The following is a 20,384-nucleotide window of genomic DNA, read 5'->3' on the forward strand; positions in this document are numbered from 1 at the left end:
AGGAGACTGAGGCTGATGACTCAGAGGTGGACTCGTCCATTACCCAAGCCGAAGTCACTGAGGTGGTTTGCAAGCTCCTTGGTGGCAAGGCTCCGGGGGTGGATGAGATCCGCCCTGAGTATCTCAAGTCTCTGGATGTTGTGGGGCTGTCTTGGTTGACACGCCTCTGCAACATCGCGTGGCGGTCGGGGACAGTGCCTCTGGAGTGGCAGACTGGGGTGGTGGTCCCTCTTTTTAAGAAAGGGGACCAGAGAGTGTGCTCCAATTATAGGGGAATCACACTTCTCAGCCTCCCAGGGAAAGTTTACTCCAGGGTACTGGAGAGGAGAATTCGACCAATAGTCGAACCTCGGATCCAGGAGGAACAATGCGGTTTTCGTCCTGGTCGCGGAACACTGGACCAGCTCTATACCCTTCATAGGGTGCTCGAGGGTTCATGGGAGTTTGCCCAACCAGTCCACATGTGCTTTGTGGATCTGGAGAAGGCATTCGACTGTGTCCCCCGTGGTATTCTGTGGGGGGTGCTTCGGGAGTATGGGGTTCGGGGCTCTTTGCTAAGGGCTGTCCCGTCCCTGTACGAACGGAGCAGGAGTCTGGTTCGCATTGCCGGCAGTAAGTTAGACCTGTTCCCAGTGCATGTTGGACTCCGGCAGGGCTGCCCTTTGTCACCGGTTCTGTTCATAATTTTTAATGGACAGAATTTCTAGGCGCAGCCAGGGGCCGGAAGGAATCCTGTTTGGGAACCACAGGATTTCATCTCTGCTTTTTGCGGATGATGTTGTCCTGTTGGCTTCTTCAAACCAGGACCTTCAGCATGCACTGGGGCGGTTTGCAGTCGAGTGTGAAGCGGCTGGGATGAGAATCAGCACCTCCAAGTCCGAGGCCATGGTTCTCGACCGGAAAAGGGTGGCTTGCCCTCTCCAGGTTGGTAGAGAAGTCCTGCCTCAAGTGGAGGAGTTTAAGTATCTCGGGATCTTGTTCACGAGTGAGGGAAGGATGGAGCGTGAGATCGACAGGCGGATCGGTGCAGCCTCCGCAGTGATGCGGTCGCTTTACCGGTCTGTCATGGTGAAGAAGGAGCTGAGCCAAAAGGCGAAGCTCTCAATTTACCGGTCGATCTACGTTCCGACTCTCACCTATGGTCATGAGCTTTGGGTAATGACAGAAAGAACAAGATCGCGGATACAAGCGGCTGAAATGAGTTTCCTTCGCAGGGTGGCTGGGCGCTCCCTTAGAGATAGGGTGAGAAGCACAGTCACTCGGGAGGAGCTCGGAGTAGAGCCGCTGCTCCTCCACATCGAGAGGAACCAGCTGAGGTGGCTCGGGCATCTTTTTCGGATGCCTCCTGGACGCCTCCCTGGGGAGGTGTTCCAGGCATGTCCCCCCGGGAGGAGGCCCCAGGGAAGACCCAGGACACGCTGGAGGGACTATGTCTCTCGGCTGGCCTGGGAACGCCTCGGTGTTCTTCCCGAGGAGCTGGCCGAGGTGTCTGGGGAAAGGGAAGTTTGGGCTTCCATGCTTAGACTGCTGCCTCCGCGACCCGGTCCCGGATAAGCTGAAGAAGACGAGACGAGACGAGATAATAAAATGAAAGGTTAACATTTAAAAAAAAAAAACTATAACCAGCAGTAAGCCATAATAAATGAAACAAAGTCAATATTTGGTGTGAGATGACCCTTTGCTTTAAAATAAAGATGTCTCGGGTGCAATTTGTGCAGTTTTATAAGGAAATGAGCTGTAGGTTTTACTGAGCATCTTGCAGAAGCAGCCACAGTTCTTCTGGACACTGTCACACTTGCTTCTTTATTTTGCAGCAAAACCCAGTAGCCTTCATTATGTTTTCTTTTTTAATCTAAAAAGTGGTCTCTTATGTAATATGCTGTTCAGGTGCAAACTTTTTTTCTGTAATACTTAATTTTGTACTGGAAAATGAACACTTGGAACGCTCATGTTTTTGTACTGGCTCGATAATGTAGAAGTCATAAAATAGAAATCTATTGCAAAGTCTATGGAAAAAAAAAGGGTGCCCAAGACTTTTGCACAGTACTATATGTGTGACAAAAACTTCAAGCAACATATAGCGATATACGTTCGAGAGCATTTAACTGGATGAAAAAAAAAAAAAAAAAAACTAGTGCAGTTAGAGGGTTTTTTTTTTAAAATGCTAATCGGAAGTGACAAACAAGGTGTTAGGAGATCTGGCAAAAAAAAAAAAAAATATATATATATATATATATATATATGAGTATGATTTTCTTCAGACTGATCTCAGATATGATCATGATCACTTGACATGTTGGTTTTTAAAACCATTTCCCAAAGGTCCTGAACAGAGTGACTGCCGAATTTCCCTACTGGGATGGGGGAAAAAAAATGGAAAGCTGACTGACAGGTGAAAAAGTATTTAAAATAAATAAATGAAAAAAAAGTTTAAAAACTGAAATGTTAGAGTCGGTTTGATGTTTTTATTGAACAATTGGAAATTGAGCTATTTAATGTTTCCTTTTGGTTTGTCTTACATGCACTTCTCTCCCCATTCTGTGCACAGCAGAGGAATAACCGTGTTAGAAAAAATATTTGTAACTCGGTCGGTCAGAACAAGATTCATCAATTTTTAGGCGTCTCTTAAAACTTGAGCCATTTAGATGGATACTATATGCTTGGTCTGGTAAAATATTGTCGCAGAAGTATTGAACTTTTCAAACACATTTGTAATCGTTGTTTGCTGCAGCACTGTTACACTTGTCTTATCTGGATTTCAGCATACATACACTGAGGTACTTTATTGAGGTAGTTAAAGAGTTTCATTGCATTTTGTGCTTACTCTTGGTTGTTACTGACCTTTTCATGTGTCGGTCAAGGAAGGTGCGAACTGGACTAGTGAATAAAGTCTGTTAAAACAACTCGGCCTGGCATGTCTGAGCGTTTTCAATGCAACTGACAAAATGAGTTTAGTATTGTGTCATTCAATCTCTCTATAGATATTTTGTGTACAACCTAAAACCATCATACCACACACCCTTATACCAAGGATATTTCCAAACCTATTTTTTGCTCAAGAGATACTATTTCACTGGCACCAAGAACACTAATACGCCTTTTCTACCAAGACGGTACCAGGACTGGTTTGGAGCTGGTGCCTAATTTCGAACCAGTTCTTCGCATTTTGAAAGCCAAAACACGGGCTCTTGATCAGGAAAACCAGTTCAAGAGTGGCACCAACTCTGCGCTGTTGTAGAACCAAAAACCACTTATAGACCCCTTTCACATGACGTCACCGCGCCACGAGACTTTGTTAGGCGCCATACTGGAAGACCAAGTACATGCACTCACAATATAAAACAAAGTACGAGCGAGAGTAAAGTGACACGATGGATGATAATTCGGGTTATGTGAGCACATTACCAGTTGCAGAAAGGGCACGATATGTGGAGAAACTGGTTGTGATTGATGGGTTTGACCCATATGATAAGACTCGGGGCAAGGGAGAATGGAAACATAAGGAGGACCTGACACCAATTCTGCCATCTGTTTGCTACCCAGACATTGTAAACTATTTGTTGTTTACACCCAGTGCCTACACTCAGTGTTCGAACTATGCCGATATTTTCGGGGGCCCCTTTTTTTCCCTTAGGGGTGTGCGTCCTTGCGCTTGTCTCGGAGCGCAGATCTCCAAACACATGAGAAGCCTATCTTACGCACATATCACGCGGACTCCACACACACATCGCGTCTGAAGTCATAACTCATCAGGGGAAATCGTGTCCGCATTGGCATGTTCAAAAAACAACCTCGCGTTAACAATGATACCACACGCAAGGGAAAAAAAACAGGCTACTCAACAACCAACCTGGCAGCAGCGAGCAAGCCCCAAACCATCCTAAATTATTATTATTATTATTAAATTGTAGAAGTCTGGGAGGCTTGCTCCTCATACAGTTATCAACTTGGGGCCACTTTAGCATGTTTTAAATCTGAATTTCTTGCGTTTGCTTACCTCAAAAAGTGTCCGCAGATCATGCACAGACTTATCCATTATATCCACAGTTTTTTGCCAAGTCTCACACAGGTTTCTTTCAAGTCTACTGTTGGGCCAATAAATCATAAATAAAACAGCTCAGATTTGTTTAAGTCGTTTGCCACTCCACTTTATTCTCGTGGGTTCACATACCACTGCCGTTATTATCCCCTTATCACGAGTTTGTTGGTCTTCCAAAATGGCGCAGGGTCTGTTTACTTCCGGTTTCGGGTGACGTCAGTGAAAGGGGTCTATTCCAGGGACAAAATCATCATGACTAACAAGACCAGCCAGAACTTTGTGAATGCCATGCTTATTTATTAAAAAAAACAAAACACCCACAGCTACTGTAGCATCTAGTCTGACTAATTCAAAGATGACCAAGAGATGATGTAGTCCGTCATTGTTGCTGCTGTTGTGCTTGCCGCTAATGAGGCTGGCTAGCTAAACACCAATTTTGACTTCAGAGACACTTTAACAAGCCATATTGTCATGTCATGTAGCCAAGAAGCACTTACTTTCACAAGAAGAGGTAATGTGAAGGACACTGCAAATAAACAACCACAGACTTGCCCAACAACAGTGCATGGACGTGTGAATAACTGATCACACTGCAACCTTTAAGTGTACCATATCAGAGGTTGAAACTAGTGGCAAACGATCCAGAACTCCAATGTCCTTTGGAATCTTTTTTTGGCTACTTCTTGTTTTTATGTACAGTGGGAGGAGGGGGGATATCCTAATCTGTCGTCATACAAAAACCATTTCCTGTAATTCTGAAATTCATATGACTGGTGGACAAAGTGGTGGTATCCATTGGAAACAAAAGCATGAGCAGCTGAATCATCCATCCATCCATCCATCATCTGTAGCCACTTATCCTGTTCTACAGGGTCGCAGGCAAACTGGAGCCCATCCCAGCTGTCTATGGGCACTAACCTGCATGCCTTTGGACTGTGGGGGAAACCGGAGCACCCAGAAGAAACCCACGCAGACATGGGGAGAACATGCAAACTCCACACAGAAAGGCCCTCGCCGGCCGCTGGGCTCGAACCCAGGGCCTTCTTGCTGTGAGGCAACAGTGCTAACCACTACACCACCGTGACGCCTACGGCTGAATCATTACGTCTTAAATGAAGTTTCACATCCCTGCAGGGATGGATGTGTCCAAGTGAGATGTTAGACTGCAAACAGTCAGAGGTCAATAACCTTATGGCATCATTCAGGGAGATGTTATTGTAAAACTGTGTGTGCGTGTTAACACAAAATCAACACAAGAGTGAGCTCACTGTTTAAAAGCCCTGAGGAAGCGTACTATTGTGTCATGTTTGTGCATGTGTCAAGTTCAAGTCAGGATTTTGCCACAGGAGATGTGATCTACCATTGCTGTGCAGTCTGACTGATGAAGCACGAATTTTAACAAACGTGCAATTGGGTATCATGAGCACACATACCTGCTCCAGGAGGCCTAACAGAGATGCAATGCGTTTCTAAAGAGGAGGGAGGGGGGGGGGAAAAAAGAACATCCTGACACTTGTTCTGTTGATGTTATGCGTGACTCTGCTCAATCCCCCTTTTCCTGTTTTGCTTGCTTGTGGTTTTGTCATTAGGCCTCAGCGTTTGGAAAAGCTGATGAAGAAACGACGAGATGATATACAGCAGACGTGTGCACAAAATACTTTTTCATGGCCTAGTCGACAAAAACAAGTTACGATATCATGACAACAGATGCAAGGGATAAAACACGACAAGGTGTGCTGCTACAGGAAAATAATCCAAGAGACAAATTCCTGGAATCACTTATGCTAGAGCAGCTGTAACCAGTTGTTCCCTTGCAAGCTTCACTTTTTGTCTCCCCCTTGAAGTTAATTTAAAAAAAAAAGCTTGTCATGTAACCGAGAAACCAGGAAGTGCAACGTCCTCGGTCCTGAACATGCTCATGTGGAAAATGTCTCCTTCCACAAATGTTAGCTACACATCACCGTATGTGCTTTTCTTTGTCAAATAAAAAATCATTTTTTAGACCCAGATTATGTACAGGCGGCACGGTGGTGTAGTGGTTAGCGCTGTCGCCTCACAGCAAGAAGGTCCGGGTTCGAGCCCCGTGGCCGGCGAGGGCCTTTCTGTGCGGAGTTTGCATGTTCTCGCCGTGTCCGCGTGGGTTTCCTCCGGGTGCTCCGGTTTCCCCCACAGTCCAAAGACATGCAGGTTAGGTTAACTGGTGACTCTAAATTGACCGTAGGTGTGAATGTGAGTGTGAATGGTTGTCTGTGTCTATGTGTCAGCCCTGTGATGACCTGGCGACTTGTCCAGGGTGTACCCCGCCTTCCGCCCGTAGTCAGCTGGGATAGGCTCCAGCTTGCCTGCGACCCTGTAGAACAGGATAAAGCGGCTAGAGATAATGAGATGAGATTATGTACATCATATTACTATAGAAATGATACCACGTTATGACAAGCGCATCAGTATAAATCGTTTGAATTACAGCTGGAGTACTATCAGTGCTGCTGTTATAAAAAAATCAATACCTTTTGACCAGTCAGATTTAAAAATACAACAATGTTGTGGTATACCGATGAATTTACCACATCGTCATTAGGTCAACAACTGTTAACTTATGAATTTCAGAAAAAATAAAAAAATTCAACATTCTACTGGGTTTCCATCGTAGTTTTGCCCAAAACAGAAGTCTTTTTTTTTTTTTATGAGACAAAACAATTGTGATTGGTCTGCGTTTCCACTGAGTGATGTAAAGCTGGGTTTTCCCCTCTCACAATAACTCTTAGAGTGCTCTTTTTTCAGAAAGGTAACGTTTCCCTTTACTCATCATGTCATGTGACTTAAATACGAAGTGTGTGTTTCCATTTCAATTTTGTAAAAGATTGCTTCATCAGATTATCTGGAAAACCATGTCATGTGAACGAAAAAAAACCCCCTTTGAAATATATGACTTTTTTCCCCCCCTCACAATTCGTTTCCCTTACTTGTTCTTTTTAGTTCACAATTTCAAATAGCGTATTAAGCAAGTTAATAGAAACACAGCTAATAATACCCCAGGAAATGGGTTCCCTTCTGGTTTGCGCAACAAATTTTGGACCATTTGAAGCAATTCACCCAAAAATAAATTGGTTCAGGATAGAGGTCTGCGCGGGACAGAATTTTATGATTTTCAGTCCCACTCCCGCCCGCGCCTGCCATATTTTGTCCTGCTCCCACCCGCAAATCCTGCATGATGCAGACGTTCGCGTCATTTCTCATGAAAGTTCTTGTCATTGTTCATGTCATCAACAACAGCTCTTCTAAATTTGAGTGCCCTATCATCTACATGACGTGACACAGTTGTTGGATGGGGCAGAATATCTCGCACATCGAATTTGCCCATTGTGGCTGTCATGTCAACTAAGTGTTGGGCTAACTGAACTAATCCCCGACCAGCGATGCTGTCATACAGGCGGAGGTCCGCAGCAACAAAATCAACGCATTTCTCCACGGTTTTTGCCTTCAACGCATCTGTCACTTTTGCGTTGTTCCCTCTGAACTCCAACAATTGCTGTCCTTTTAAGACAGTACATACATGGCGATTCAGGCCTGATGTACCGGATTTATGGCCATTGTGTGTCAGAACCTTTTGGCACTTATCACAATAAGCAAAGGGCAGCTGATTTCCCTCTGCGTCGTACACGAGTGAGAACGACTCCCAAATGTCTGATTTCAGGACTCTTGACTTTTTAACGGTAAATGTACCTCTTTTTAAAGCAGCACTTACTTCTGAAGCACTGTGAGCTTCACTAGAGGAGCTCTGCTCTTCTGCCATGATCGGAGATCTCAAACACGGAAGAGCGGAAAGGAATCGGAAACGTACGCGAGATTAGACCACATCCGCAAATTTAGGCATCTTAAAATGTTTTTATTAATGCCAAATAAAATATCCAGCACAAATTATATATGATAGACATAAATAATTGATACATTTTATTTTAAACATGTTTTTAGTTAGCGGGACTGCAGCTTATCACCTCTCCCGCCCGCTCCCACATTGTGCACTCCCCCTCCCACCCGCAATGAGCTTTCAAAATTTGTCCTGCGCCGCACTGCTTTGCGTCGGGTCCCGCGGGACTCCCGCGGGAGTGCAGGGCTCTAGTTCAGGACCTGAAAATTTGGTTCCAAACTGAAACCATAAGACAGATGGTTTTCCCAGTGACGACATCAGTGAAGAACAACGAGAAGCCGCCTTTATTTGTCACATGTACTAGGGTTGGGCGGTATCCAAATTTTGATACCTTTAAACTGTCTCTGTGTTTTCCCGGGGTATACGGTATTACCGAGAAAAAAATATTTTGTTTCGGCCTACTGTGTAACGTGCGCCTATACCGGCGGACCTTGTCCAGACCTGCGCCTATGCCTCAAATGTACTATTTAAAAGCAGCATAGCGAATTGTGTGCATTGTGGTATGGATTAAGCAGCAAAGCGAATTTTGTGCATTGATGAATGGATTAAGAGATATTTCAAAGCATCACGCAACTCTTCCTTCATCTTGAAAATAGCATTCAACTGTCGTTTACACATGTCTGCGTTGAAACGCCATTTGCAGCACTATTTCACCTACTCCATCAAAAAAAGTACACGATGAGCAGGATCATACCCTTTCAAGCATGGGAAATAAAAAAAAGAAAAGAAAAAGAATCCAAGTCCGTTTAGACTGCGCGATAAACCATATTCTTCAGCGCAAATGAGGCGAACCTAATTCACATGCGTGATAGCTGCACAAGGCAAAATCATATGGGCCCACGTCATGCCATGGCGGGGAAATTAATAATCAAATGGCCTTACCTTGCTTAAAACGTTGTCTTGATCACATAACTCCTTACAATTATTCCACTTAAATCCATACGGTTTAACACACCCAACAAAGATAGCAAGCGCATTGCTAATTCCCACCAGAAACCTAACGGTTTACGCTACGATGTTTTCTTCCGTTTCTTCAGTAGAGGACATTTCAAACGTTTATTACCCACATCCCAAATGTCATACGTTATATTATTTTACCTTGTTGTTACTCATGTAACCTACTCAAAACACAACTCATTGGAGAGATCTCGTGGAAGTGGAGTACCCCAGGCTATGGTGTGCCTTAGGGGACATATTAGATTTTTTCGATTTTTCTTCTTACATACTTTACACACAGCTTCATCTGTGTTTGCTGGCTCTTCCTTTTCGTTTGGTTTGAAACCAAAATACTGCCACACTGCCGATGTTGTATTTTTTTTTTGCCACTAACTCGTTATCTTGACTTGCCATCTTTCAACCGCGGTCTCAGTCTCTTGCGAAGCTTTCTGTCAGACTCCAAATGTCACGCAGGGTTGCCATGGTAACGACATAAACAACCCTGCACGCGATGAGAACAACTTTAGGAAATTGATAGAATTAGTGAAAATACGATCACACAGTTATTCGGGATGATCTTCAATTTATTATTTTATATTATGACCTCATGTACTCCATATTTATTTAAATATTATATTTTTTTTTTAAATGACGGTAATGAGACCGATACCGTTGGTACTTTTGGATACCTCGGGATACCTTCTTACCGTAATACCGCCCAACCCTAACGTACACAAGCACAGTGAAATTCCTCCTCTACATTTAACCCATCTGAAGCAGTGAACACACACGTGAGCATTGAGCACACACACACACACACCCAGGGCAGTGGGCGGTTATGCTACAGCACCCGGGGAGCAGTTGGGGGTTAGGTGCCTCGCTCAAGGACATTTCAGCCATGATACAGAGGGGAAAGTGCTGTTCATTCCCCTCAGTTTTCCTACCAGTCCCATCAATCAAACTGGCAACCTTTTCAATTGGGCATCATTAGTTTGGAAAGTTTCTATGTCTTCTTATTACTAGTTGGTTCATGCTTGTTTTTTGGATGAAAATATCTGCAAGAACAGAACAAAAGCCTGCAGGAAATCAATGCTATCTGCCATCTTTCTACTGTCTACTTCCCTTGTGCATTGTGCACCACCCTCTGTTAATGATGCATCATTGCTTACAGTGGGTTTGCTCAAAACTGGTGGGAACTTGGCCTGGCTTGCTAGCCGACATCAAGAATCCATTCCCTGTTGGCTGAAAAGCAGCATGTGTGTCCATAACAATCATCCTTGTTTCTAGCAGTAATAACTAAAAAGATACAAAGATACTCCCACTGAAAGCACCGTATCATCTGCCAAATTTTACACTTTTATTGCTGCCATCAATATATTCCAAAACGCAGCTTGTCTTTTTCATATTTTCTCACCGAGTTCATGTGTATGCAGGATGTTTAACCAGGTATTTCAATATTACATAATCCAGTAAATAACCCACTGTTTATTAGCCATTTCCCGTCTGTCCTTAAAAGCCTTATCAAGACTCCACAATAACACTGAATAAAATCATTTTTAAAATGCTGCTAATTAGCATATTGGTGGACAAAATGCAAAGAAAAGCTTTTATAATGTGCCTATTACTTAATGTAAGGATGTAAAACTGTTGCCCCTGTAATCTGCATAATTAATACAGATGTTAGACTAAAATATTCAAAAGCAAAGCAGCACGTGTTGCCTTGCTGTGAGCAAAACCAGAGCAAAAATACATCTGACACATAATGTGGATCACTAAAATGTAAAATACCGTGATGTGATGTGTGATATTTCTGCCATATTGCCACCTCTTCACTCTACATTCCCTTTACATTTTCCCGTCCAAGCAGAACCTCTTCAACCTGTTACAGCCCATCATCCCCAACCGTTGCTACCTTGACGCCGAGTCCTCCCGATCGACACGGCTATTTGTCCTACAGGTCCCGAAGTAAATGTTTAACAGCCAGCAGTCTTTTTGAGAATGTATGGCCTAATACACTCATAACCACCACATCAACCACTAAATGTGCAAAGTCCAGGGTGTGCTGTGCAGGACCATCAATGTTAACGTGATCATATTCTGAGTCATCCTGCCATTATTCAGTGGTAGCGTGCATTAAAAATTCAGGGGCTCCACAGGGAAATGTTCCTTTCTGTTCTCGTGTACCCGATTCACACCATGAGGATGTAATCACACCAATCAGATGAGCACTTACACGTGCAGCAGGGAATCAGTAAAGAGAAATCCAGAAAGGAATTTTTAAGATAGTGATCACCAAACCATGCACATCATATCTTACATAGTACACTTAGAGACCGTATGAATCAATAATAAGAAATGGCTTCTTACTGGACATAGGGCACACTATGCAGGGTTCAGAAGCCATTATTTCTTACCCTGTAGCGCATAAGGGGCTGAATGCCAAATGGTCCACAGCTGGACATAGATATAGTGCACTAAGTAGGGTTCAGAAGTCACTTTATGTAGTGCATAAGTGACTGAATGCCAAATGGTCCACATCTGGACATATAGTGCACTAAGTAGGGTTCAGAAGCCACTTTGTGTAGTGTGTAAGGGACTGAATGCCAAATGTTCCACAGCTGGACATATAGTGCACTAAGTAGGGTTCAGAAGCCACTTTGTGTAGTGTGTAAGGGACTGAATGCCAAATGTTCCACAGCTGGACATATAGTGCACTAAGTAGGGTTCAGAAGTCACTTTATGTAGTGCATAAGTGACTGAATGCCAAATGGTCCACATCTGGACATATAGTGCACTAAGTAGGGTTCAGAAGCCACTTTGTGTAGTGTGTAAGGGACTGAATGCCAAATGGTCCACATCTGGACATATAGTGCACTAAGTAGGGTTCAGAAGCCACTTTGTGTAGTGTGTAAGGGACTGAATGCCAAATGTTCCACAGCTGGACATACAGTGGTGCTTGAAAGTTTGTGAACCCTTTAGAATTTTCTATATTTCTGCATAAATATGACCTAAAACATCATCAGATTTTCACACAAGTCCTAAAAGAAGATAAAGAGGACCCAGTTAAACAAATGAGACAAAAATATTATACTTGGTAATTTATTTATTGAGGAAAATGATCCAATATTACATATCTGTGAGTGGCAAAAGTATGTGAACCTTTGCTTTCAGTATCTGGCGTGACCCCCTTGTGCAGCCATAACTACAACTAAACGTTTGCGGTAACTGTTGATCAGTCCTGCACACCGGCTTGGAGGAATTTTAGCCCATTCCTCCATACAGAAAAGCTTCAACTCTGGGATGTTGGTAGGTTTCCTCACATGAGCTGCTCGTTTCAGGTCCTTCCACAACATTTCGATTGGCCCAAGATCAGGACTTTGATTTGGCCATTCCAAAACATTAACTTTATTCTTCTTTAACCATTCTTTGGTAGAACGACTTGTGTGCTTAGGGTCGTTGTCTTGCTGCATGACCCACCTTCTCTTGAGATTCAGTTCATGGACAGATGTCCTGACAATTTCCTTTAGAATTCGCTGGTATAATTCAGAATTCATTGTTCCATCAATGATGGCAAGCCGTCCTGGCCCAGATGCAGCAAAACAGGCCCAAACCATGATACTACCACCACCATGTTTCACAGATGGGATGAGGTTCTTATGCTGGAATGCAGTGTTTCCCTTTCTCCAAACATAATGCTTCTCATTTAAACCAAAAAGTTCTATTTTGGTCTCATCCGTCCACAAAACATTTTTCCAATAGCCTTCTGGCTTGTCCACGTGCTCTTTAGCAAACTGGACGAGCAGCAATGTTCTTTTTGGAGAGCAGTGGCTTTCTCCTTGCAACCCTGCCATGCACACCATTGTTGTTCAGTGTTCTCCTGATGGTGGACTCATGAACATTAGCCAATGTGAGAGACGCCTTCAGTTGCTTAGAAGTTACCCTGGGGTCCATTGTGACCTCGCCGACTATTACACGTCTTGCTCTTGGAGTGATCTTTGTTGGTCGACCACTCCTGGGGAGGGTAACAATGGTTTTGAATTTCCTCCATTTGTACACAATCTGTTTGACTGTGGACTGGTGGAGTCCAAACTCTTTAGAGATGGCTTTGTAACCTTTTCCAGCCTGATGAGCATCAACAACACTTTTTCTGAGGTCCTCAGAAATCTCCTTTGCTCGTGCCATAATACACTTCCACAAACGTATGTTGTGAAGATCAGACTTTGATAGATCCCTGTTCTTTAAATAAAACAGGGTGCCCACTCACACCTAACTGTTATCCCATTGATTGAAAACACCTGACTCTAATTTCACCTTCAAATTAACTGCTAATCCTAGAGGTTCACATACTTTTGCCACTCACAGATATGTAATATTGGATCATTTTCCTCAATAAATAAATAACCAAGTATAATATTTTTGTCTCATTTGTTTAACTGGGTTCTCTTTATCTACTTTTAGGACTTGTGTGAAAATCTGATGATGTTTTAGGTCATATTTATGCAGAAATATAGAAAATTCTAAAGGGTTCACAAACTTTCAAGCACCACTGTAGATATAGTGCACTAAGTAGGGTTCAGAAGCCACTTTGTGTAGTGCGTAAGGGACTTAATGCCAAATGGTCCACAGCTGGACACAGATATAGTGCACTAAGTAGGGTTCAGAAGCCACTTTGTGTAGTGCGTAAGGGACTTAATGCCAAATGGTCCACAGCTGGACACAGATATAGTGCACTAAGTAGGGTTCAGAAGCCACTTTGTGTAGTGCGTAAGGGACTGAATGCCAAATGGTTCACAGCTGGACATAGATATAGTGCACCAAGTAGGGTTCAGAAGCCACTTTGTGTAGTGCGTAAGGGACTGAATGCCAAATGGTCCACAGCTGGATGTAGATACAGTGCACCAAGTAGGGTTCAGAAGCCACTTTATGTAGTGCGTAAGGGACTGAATGCCAAATGGTCCACAGCTGGACACAGATATAGTGCACTAAGTAGGGTTCAGAAGCCACTTTGTGTAGTGCGTAAGGGACTGAATGCCAAATGGTCCACAGCTGGACACAGATATAGTGCACTAAGTAGGGTTCAGAAGCCACTTTGTGTAGTGCGTAAGGGACTGAATGCCAAATGGTCCACAGCTGGACACAGATATAGTGCACTAAGTAGGGTTCAGAAGCCACTTTGTGTAGTGCGTAAGGGACTGAATGCCAAATGGTCCACAGCTGGACATAGATATAGTGCACTAAGTAGGGTTCAGAAGCCACTTTATGTAGTGCGTAAGGGACTGAATGCCAAATGGTCCACAGCTGGACATAGATATAGTGCACTAAGTAGGGTTCAGAAGCCACTTTGTGTAGTGCGTAAGGGACTGAATGCCAAATGGTTCACAGCTGGACATAGATATAGTGCACTAAGTAGGGTTCAGAAGCCACTTTGTGTAGTGCGTAAGGGACTGAATGCCAAATGGTTCACAGCTGGACATAGATATAGTGCACTAAGTAGGGTTCAGAAGCCACTTTGTGTAGTGCGTAAGGGACTGAATGCCAAATGGTCCACAGCTGGACATAGATATAGTGCACTAAGTAGGGTTCAGAAGCCACTTTGTGTAGTGCGTAAGGGACTGAATGCCAAATGGTCCACAGCTGGACATAGATATAGTGCACTAAGTAGGGTTCAGAAGCCACTTTGTGTAGTGCGTAAGGGACTGAATGCCAAATGGTTCACAGCTGGACATAGATATAGTGCACTAAGTAGGGTTCAGAAGCCACTTTGTGTAGTGCGTAAGGGACTGAATGCCAAATGGTTCACAGCTGGACATAGATATAGTGCACTAAGTAGGGTTCAGAAGCCACTTTGTGTAGTGCGTAAGGGACTGAATGCCAAATGGTCCACAGCTGGATGTAGATACAGTGCACCAAGTAGGGTTCAGAAGCCACTTTATGTAGTGCGTAAGGGACTGAATGCCAAATGGTCCACAGCTGGACACAGATATAGTGCACTAAGTAGGGTTCAGAAGCCACTTTGTGTAGTGCGTAAGGGACTGAATGCCAAATGGTCCACAGCTGGACATAGATATAGTGCACTAAGTAGGGTTCAGAAGCCACTTTATGTAGTGCGTAAGGGACTGAATGCCAAATGGTCCACAGCTGGACATAGATATAGTGCACTAAGTAGGGTTCAGAAGCCACTTTGTGTAGTGCGTAAGGGACTGAATGCCAAATGGTCCACAGCTGGACATAGATATAGTGCACCAAGTAGGGTTCAGAAGCCACTTTATGTAGTGCGTAAGCGACTGAATGCCAAATGGCTCCTGGTTGGATCCACACTAGTGCACTATCTAGGATTCAGAAACCACGGTGTCATACTCTACAGCACAATTCTGTAGTGATCAAGTGGATGAATCCCAAACGGCCTCACACAGAGCATACAGTTCACTCCAAAACATACAGGAGCCCGCTACTTAGGGTTCTTACATAACGGCCAGTAAACTAAATCCCAGTTTGCTTCTTGCTGGACAAACAGTGCACTATGGAGAGTGGCTCTTACACTGCTTCACACCATATAGCACAATTATGTAGTGAGTAAGGGGATCAATCCCGAATGGACGTATAGTGCGCTATGTAGGGTGCATAAGTACGTATTTCACATCCTACAGCACAGTTGTGCAGTGAATAAGTGGCTGAATCCCAAACAGCTTCCCACAGGATATTCAGTTTACTCCAAAGCACACACAAGCCCCTCTATTTATTATAATTACAGCTGAATCCCAAAATTACTCCACAGGCAAGTTTTAATCATTTCTCTTTATTTATTGTCCATTACTTTAGATAGAGAGGCTGCATATAAAGATATTATTATCTCATATCCTATTTCACCTCTATGTTTAGGCGGCAGTTTGGGTTTAGGATTCGGCCGGTGGCGCATCTATTTACACTTTCTCCAAACAACAAAACCTTTAAAACAGCATTTAAATTAGAGTAATAACAGTAAACAACTGTGGTTCTTTTTACACTCACCGGTTTTGCTCCTGTCTTGTTTCTGTAATCGATACATTTCCCTCTGAGCCGCAGCTCTGTGACAACAAATCGAAAAAAAAAAACCCCAGTGCTCAGGAACGCAGGCTAAGCCACGCCCAGGACATTGCGTCAGGTGTGGGTAACACGTTAACGCATGAAGCCTAAACTCGCATGCGCAGAGTTAGGCGCATGCGCAATGCCTAAAGTCTAAACTCTCGTCGCATGTCGTTGACGCAATCGCGATAAGACGCGCGAGAGGAAGTCCACGTGAGCGTGTTGCTAAGAGAGTTTTGCAGACTTTTTTTTTTTACTGTAGCATTTCTTTTCACTCGGAGTGAATATGGCGACATACCGGAAGAAGGTTGATAATCGGATTCGTGTCCAGATCGAGAATGGAGTCGCACAGCAGTATCGCACAATGTTTGTTATAGTTGGTGATCACGGAAGAGACCAGGTTGTTATCCTGCACCACATGCTCTCCAAGGCCGCAGTGCGAGCACGACCCTCAGTCCTGTGGTGTTACAAGAACGAGCTTGGCTTCAGCAGTAACCGTAAGAAACGCATGCGGCAATTGCAGAAAAAGATTAAAACAGGCACCTTGAACCTCAAACAGGATGATCCTTTTGAGCTTTTCATCGCCGCCACCAATATCCGTTACTGTTACTACAACGAAACTCACAAAATTCTGGGCAACACCTATGGCATGTGTGTTCTACAGGACTTTGAGGCTTTAACTCCGAACCTGCTGGCTCGCACTATTGAAACAGTGGAAGGTGGTGGTATTGTGGTCATATTGCTGAGGACCATGAAGTCACTGAAGCAGCTGTACACCATGGCAATGGATGTCCATTCTCGCTACAGGACAGAGGCACATCAAGATGTTGTGGGAAGATTCAATGAACGATTCATACTGTCTCTTTCCTCCTGCAAGACCTGCGTAGTGACTGACGATCAACTCAACGTTCTGCCAATCTCCAAGCACAATGCGACCATCAAACCTGTGCCACCTAAAACGCAGGATGATGCTCTGCTGCCACAGGAGCAGGAACTGATGGACCTAAAAGAATCAATGCAAGACACACAGGTAGTGGGTACTTTAGTAGACTGCTGTAAAACAATGGACCAGGCCAAAGCTGTGTTGAAGTTCATTGAAGCGATTTCGGAAAAGACTCTAAGGAGCACAGTAGCGCTCACCGCCTCCAGAGGACGGGGAAAGTCTGCGGCACTTGGATTAGCTATCGCTGGGGCTGTTTCGTTTGGCTATTCCAACATATTTGTCACATCGCCCAGCCCGGACAATTTGCACACGTTATTTGAGTTCATCTTCAAAGGCTTGGATTTGCTTCACTACCAGGAACATCTGGATTATGAAATTGTTCAGTCTTTGAACCCTGAGTTTAATAAAGCTGTGGTCAGAGTTAACATCTTTAAGGAACATCGCCAGACCATTCAGTACATCCACCCTGCTGATGCTGTCAAGTTGGGTCAGGCAGAGTTGGTGGTCATTGATGAGGCTGCCGCTATCCCTTTGCCTCTGGTGAAAAGCCTGCTTGGGCCTTATCTTGTGTTCATGGCTTCTACAATCAATGGGTATGAAGGCACAGGGCGCTCTCTTTCTCTCAAACTGATTCAGCAGCTGCGGCAGCAGAGCGCAGACAGCCAACAGAGTCTCTCGGCTGAAAACAGAACCACAAGCACAGCCAGACTAGCTTCAGCACGCACGCTCCATGAGGTTTCTCTCCAAGAGTCTATTCGATACGCTCAGGGAGATCCTGTGGAAAAATGGTTGAATGAACTCCTGTGTCTGGACTGCTTAAGTGTGCCGCGCATCATTTCAGGCTGTCCGTTGCCTGAAACTTGCGATCTGTATTATGTGAACCGGGACACTCTTTTCTGTTACCACAAAGCATCCGAAGCCTTCCTCCAGCGTCTTATAGCACTCTATGTTGCGTCTCACTATAAAAATTCCCCCAATGACTTACAGATGCTGTCAGATGCTCCAGCTCACCATCTTTTCTGCTTGCTGCCTCCTGTTCCACAAACACACAACTCTCTGCCAGAAGTCCTAGCAGTTGTACAGGTGTGTTTGGAGGGGGAGATTTCCCAGCAATCAATCCTCCACAGCTTGTCCAGAGGGAAGAAAGCTGCTGGAGACCTCATCCCGTGGACTGTATCGGAGCAGTTTCAAGATTCTAAGTTTGGGAGCCTCTCGGGTGGAAGGGTGGTGCGAATTGCAGTGAACCCTGACTACCAGGGAATGGGTTATGGGACACGTACTCTGCAGCTCCTGCAGCAATACTATCAGGGAGAGTTTCCTCTCTTGGATGACAAGCAGCCAACCCCATGTGCATTCAACTCTGTCAGCAGTGAGGCCATGAGCCTTTTAGAAGAGGTTGTGTCTCCTCGAACGGATCTGCCGCCCCTCTTGTTGAAGCTGAATGAGAGGACTGCAGAAAGACTGGACTACTTGGGTGTCTCATATGGCCTCACACCTCAGCTGCTCAAATTCTGGAAAAAGGCTGGATTTGTTCCAGTGTATTTAAGACAAACTCCGAATGACCTGACAGGGGAGCACTCCTGTATAATGCTGAAGGAACTGAACACGGATGATTCAGCAGAACAAAGTCAGTGGCTGCCAGCATTCTGGAAGGATTTCCGACGGAGATTCCTCTCGCTGCTCTCCTACCAGTTTAGCATTTTCAGCCCTACGTTAGCTTTAAATGTACTGCAGAACAAGAACATCAAGGACGACAGGCCAACAACACTAACAGATGCAGAACTAGCAACCCAGTTCACCCCATATGATCTGACTCGTTTGGAAATGTACTCCCGAAACATGGTTGACTACCACCTGATTATGGACATGGTGCCTGCTATAGCACGGATGTTCTTCCTCAAACAACTCGGAGATATCTCGCTGTCTGTAGCACAGTCCGCTCTACTCTTGGGACTTGGTTTGCAGCACAAATCTATAGATAATCTAGAGAAAGAGATTAAGCTGCCCAGCTCTCAACTCATGGGCCTGTTCAACCGTCTCATGCGTAAAGTCGTCCAGTTGTTTAATACTATCCAGGAGAAGGCAGTCGAGGCAGAGATGGTTCCCATCAAGGACATTGACATGGAACCGACCGCTCAGGCTCTGCACAAAGAATTGGATGAGGCTGCAAAAGCATTCCAAGAGAAACACAAGGAAGACATGATGAAGATTAAAGGTATGGATCTTTCCGAGTACATGATTCGAGGTGATGATGAAGAATGGTCTCAAGTGCTGAAGAAAGCTGGAGACACAGCAATAGTGAGCATCAAGAGTGATAAGAAACGCAAATTGGAAGGGGAAAACAAGAAAGGGTGGCAAGGCAAGAAAATGAAGAAAAATGACAAGAAAAAGGGCAAAATTGGAAGGAAGGCATAATTACTATACAGTGATTTTTGTTGCCTACTTTTTTTTTTTCTTCAATTAATTGCGCGTTTATCAATACTGAACTTTGCATCACAAGTGTAACAATGCTAGATTTGAACTCACAACCTTCTGAACAGTAATACAAATCCTTAACCTGTCAGTATCACTGTGTCGAGTTTGCTCACGTGTGTATGAAAGGACTGGCCTGAATCAGTGTAGTGCATGCCTTTTTTTTTTTTTTAATTGTGCTGTGTATGAACAGGATACAGTGCTTGATGATATGATCTCTCACATGAATGTACAGCGATTATATATATTTTTTTATTTTCTTGTTTCATTTTGGATTTACTCCTTGCAAAAATGACAGCCTGCTGAAGTGTATTGCAGCATTTAAAAAAAATGTAATTCCTGTAATGTATGCTATAGTACATTTTTCTGTATAATGAAGAGGTACTATGTTCTCGTTTTGCAGTCAAATGTTTGTGTGAAAATCGAAGTTAAATTTATATATTTGGTGGTTAGTTTTTGTTTTTTTTAATATGAAAAAGTTTACGTAGTATTGAGGAGTGTGTGGAAGTAATTGTTTAAAAAAAACCTGCAAACAATAGGCGATTTTGCTAAAAATTTTTCATACTCCAGTGTTATAACAGTCAAATACCCTCTACGTGAGTAAATATCATTTAATAAAAGAATCACAATACAATGTGTGCTCTCATTGAGGTTATTTGTCCTTTTTTTTCAATTATTGCTATAATATTGGCCAGTGTGTTCTTGTATTGCATTGTTTAATTTCATTATTAATAAAGGATGAAGTCAGTTTTCCTTTGCAAATACAATGATTTAAAAAATCAGCAAAATTGCTGTAAAATTAAAATAAATAGGATAAAGATGGGGGGAGGAATCAACAAATATTGTTATTCTGGCTATTGTAGTGAAATGCACAGTAGTAGACCAATTATACACAATATTTATCCAGTGAAGGAACTTTGAAATAAGATATCAACTATAGTTCTTTTTTGTTTTTAAAGAGACTCAAGTGGCTATAGATCATTTACCTGGTGTCTGTCCCGTCC

At 43.7% G+C, this 20,384-nt stretch overlaps 2 protein-coding genes across 2 annotated transcripts in view; one reads left to right on the top strand and one right to left on the bottom strand.

Moving 5' to 3' along the window:
• LOC132895248 (volume-regulated anion channel subunit LRRC8A-like) overlaps positions 1-16,022 on the bottom strand; it is an 84,021-nt gene extending 67,999 nt beyond the window's left edge. The window contains exon 1 of the mRNA XM_060935616.1: positions 15,912-16,022. The gene's annotated coding sequence lies outside the window, so the exon portion shown is untranslated. The remainder of the gene's footprint in view (positions 1-15,911) is intronic.
• A 132-nt stretch (positions 16,023-16,154) lies between these two features.
• Positions 16,155-20,014, top strand: nat10 (N-acetyltransferase 10). The gene has a single exon (XM_060935619.1). The coding sequence runs from the start codon at positions 16,252-16,254 to the stop codon at positions 19,321-19,323; it is 3,072 nt and encodes a 1,023-aa protein (XP_060791602.1). The 5' UTR covers positions 16,155-16,251; the 3' UTR covers positions 19,324-20,014.
• The last annotated feature ends 370 nt before the right edge of the window (positions 20,015-20,384 follow it).

The sequence above is a fragment of the Neoarius graeffei genome, chromosome 12 (genome assembly GCF_027579695.1).
Source record: "Neoarius graeffei isolate fNeoGra1 chromosome 12, fNeoGra1.pri, whole genome shotgun sequence".
Classification (NCBI taxonomy): Eukaryota; Metazoa; Chordata; class Actinopteri; order Siluriformes; family Ariidae; genus Neoarius; species Neoarius graeffei.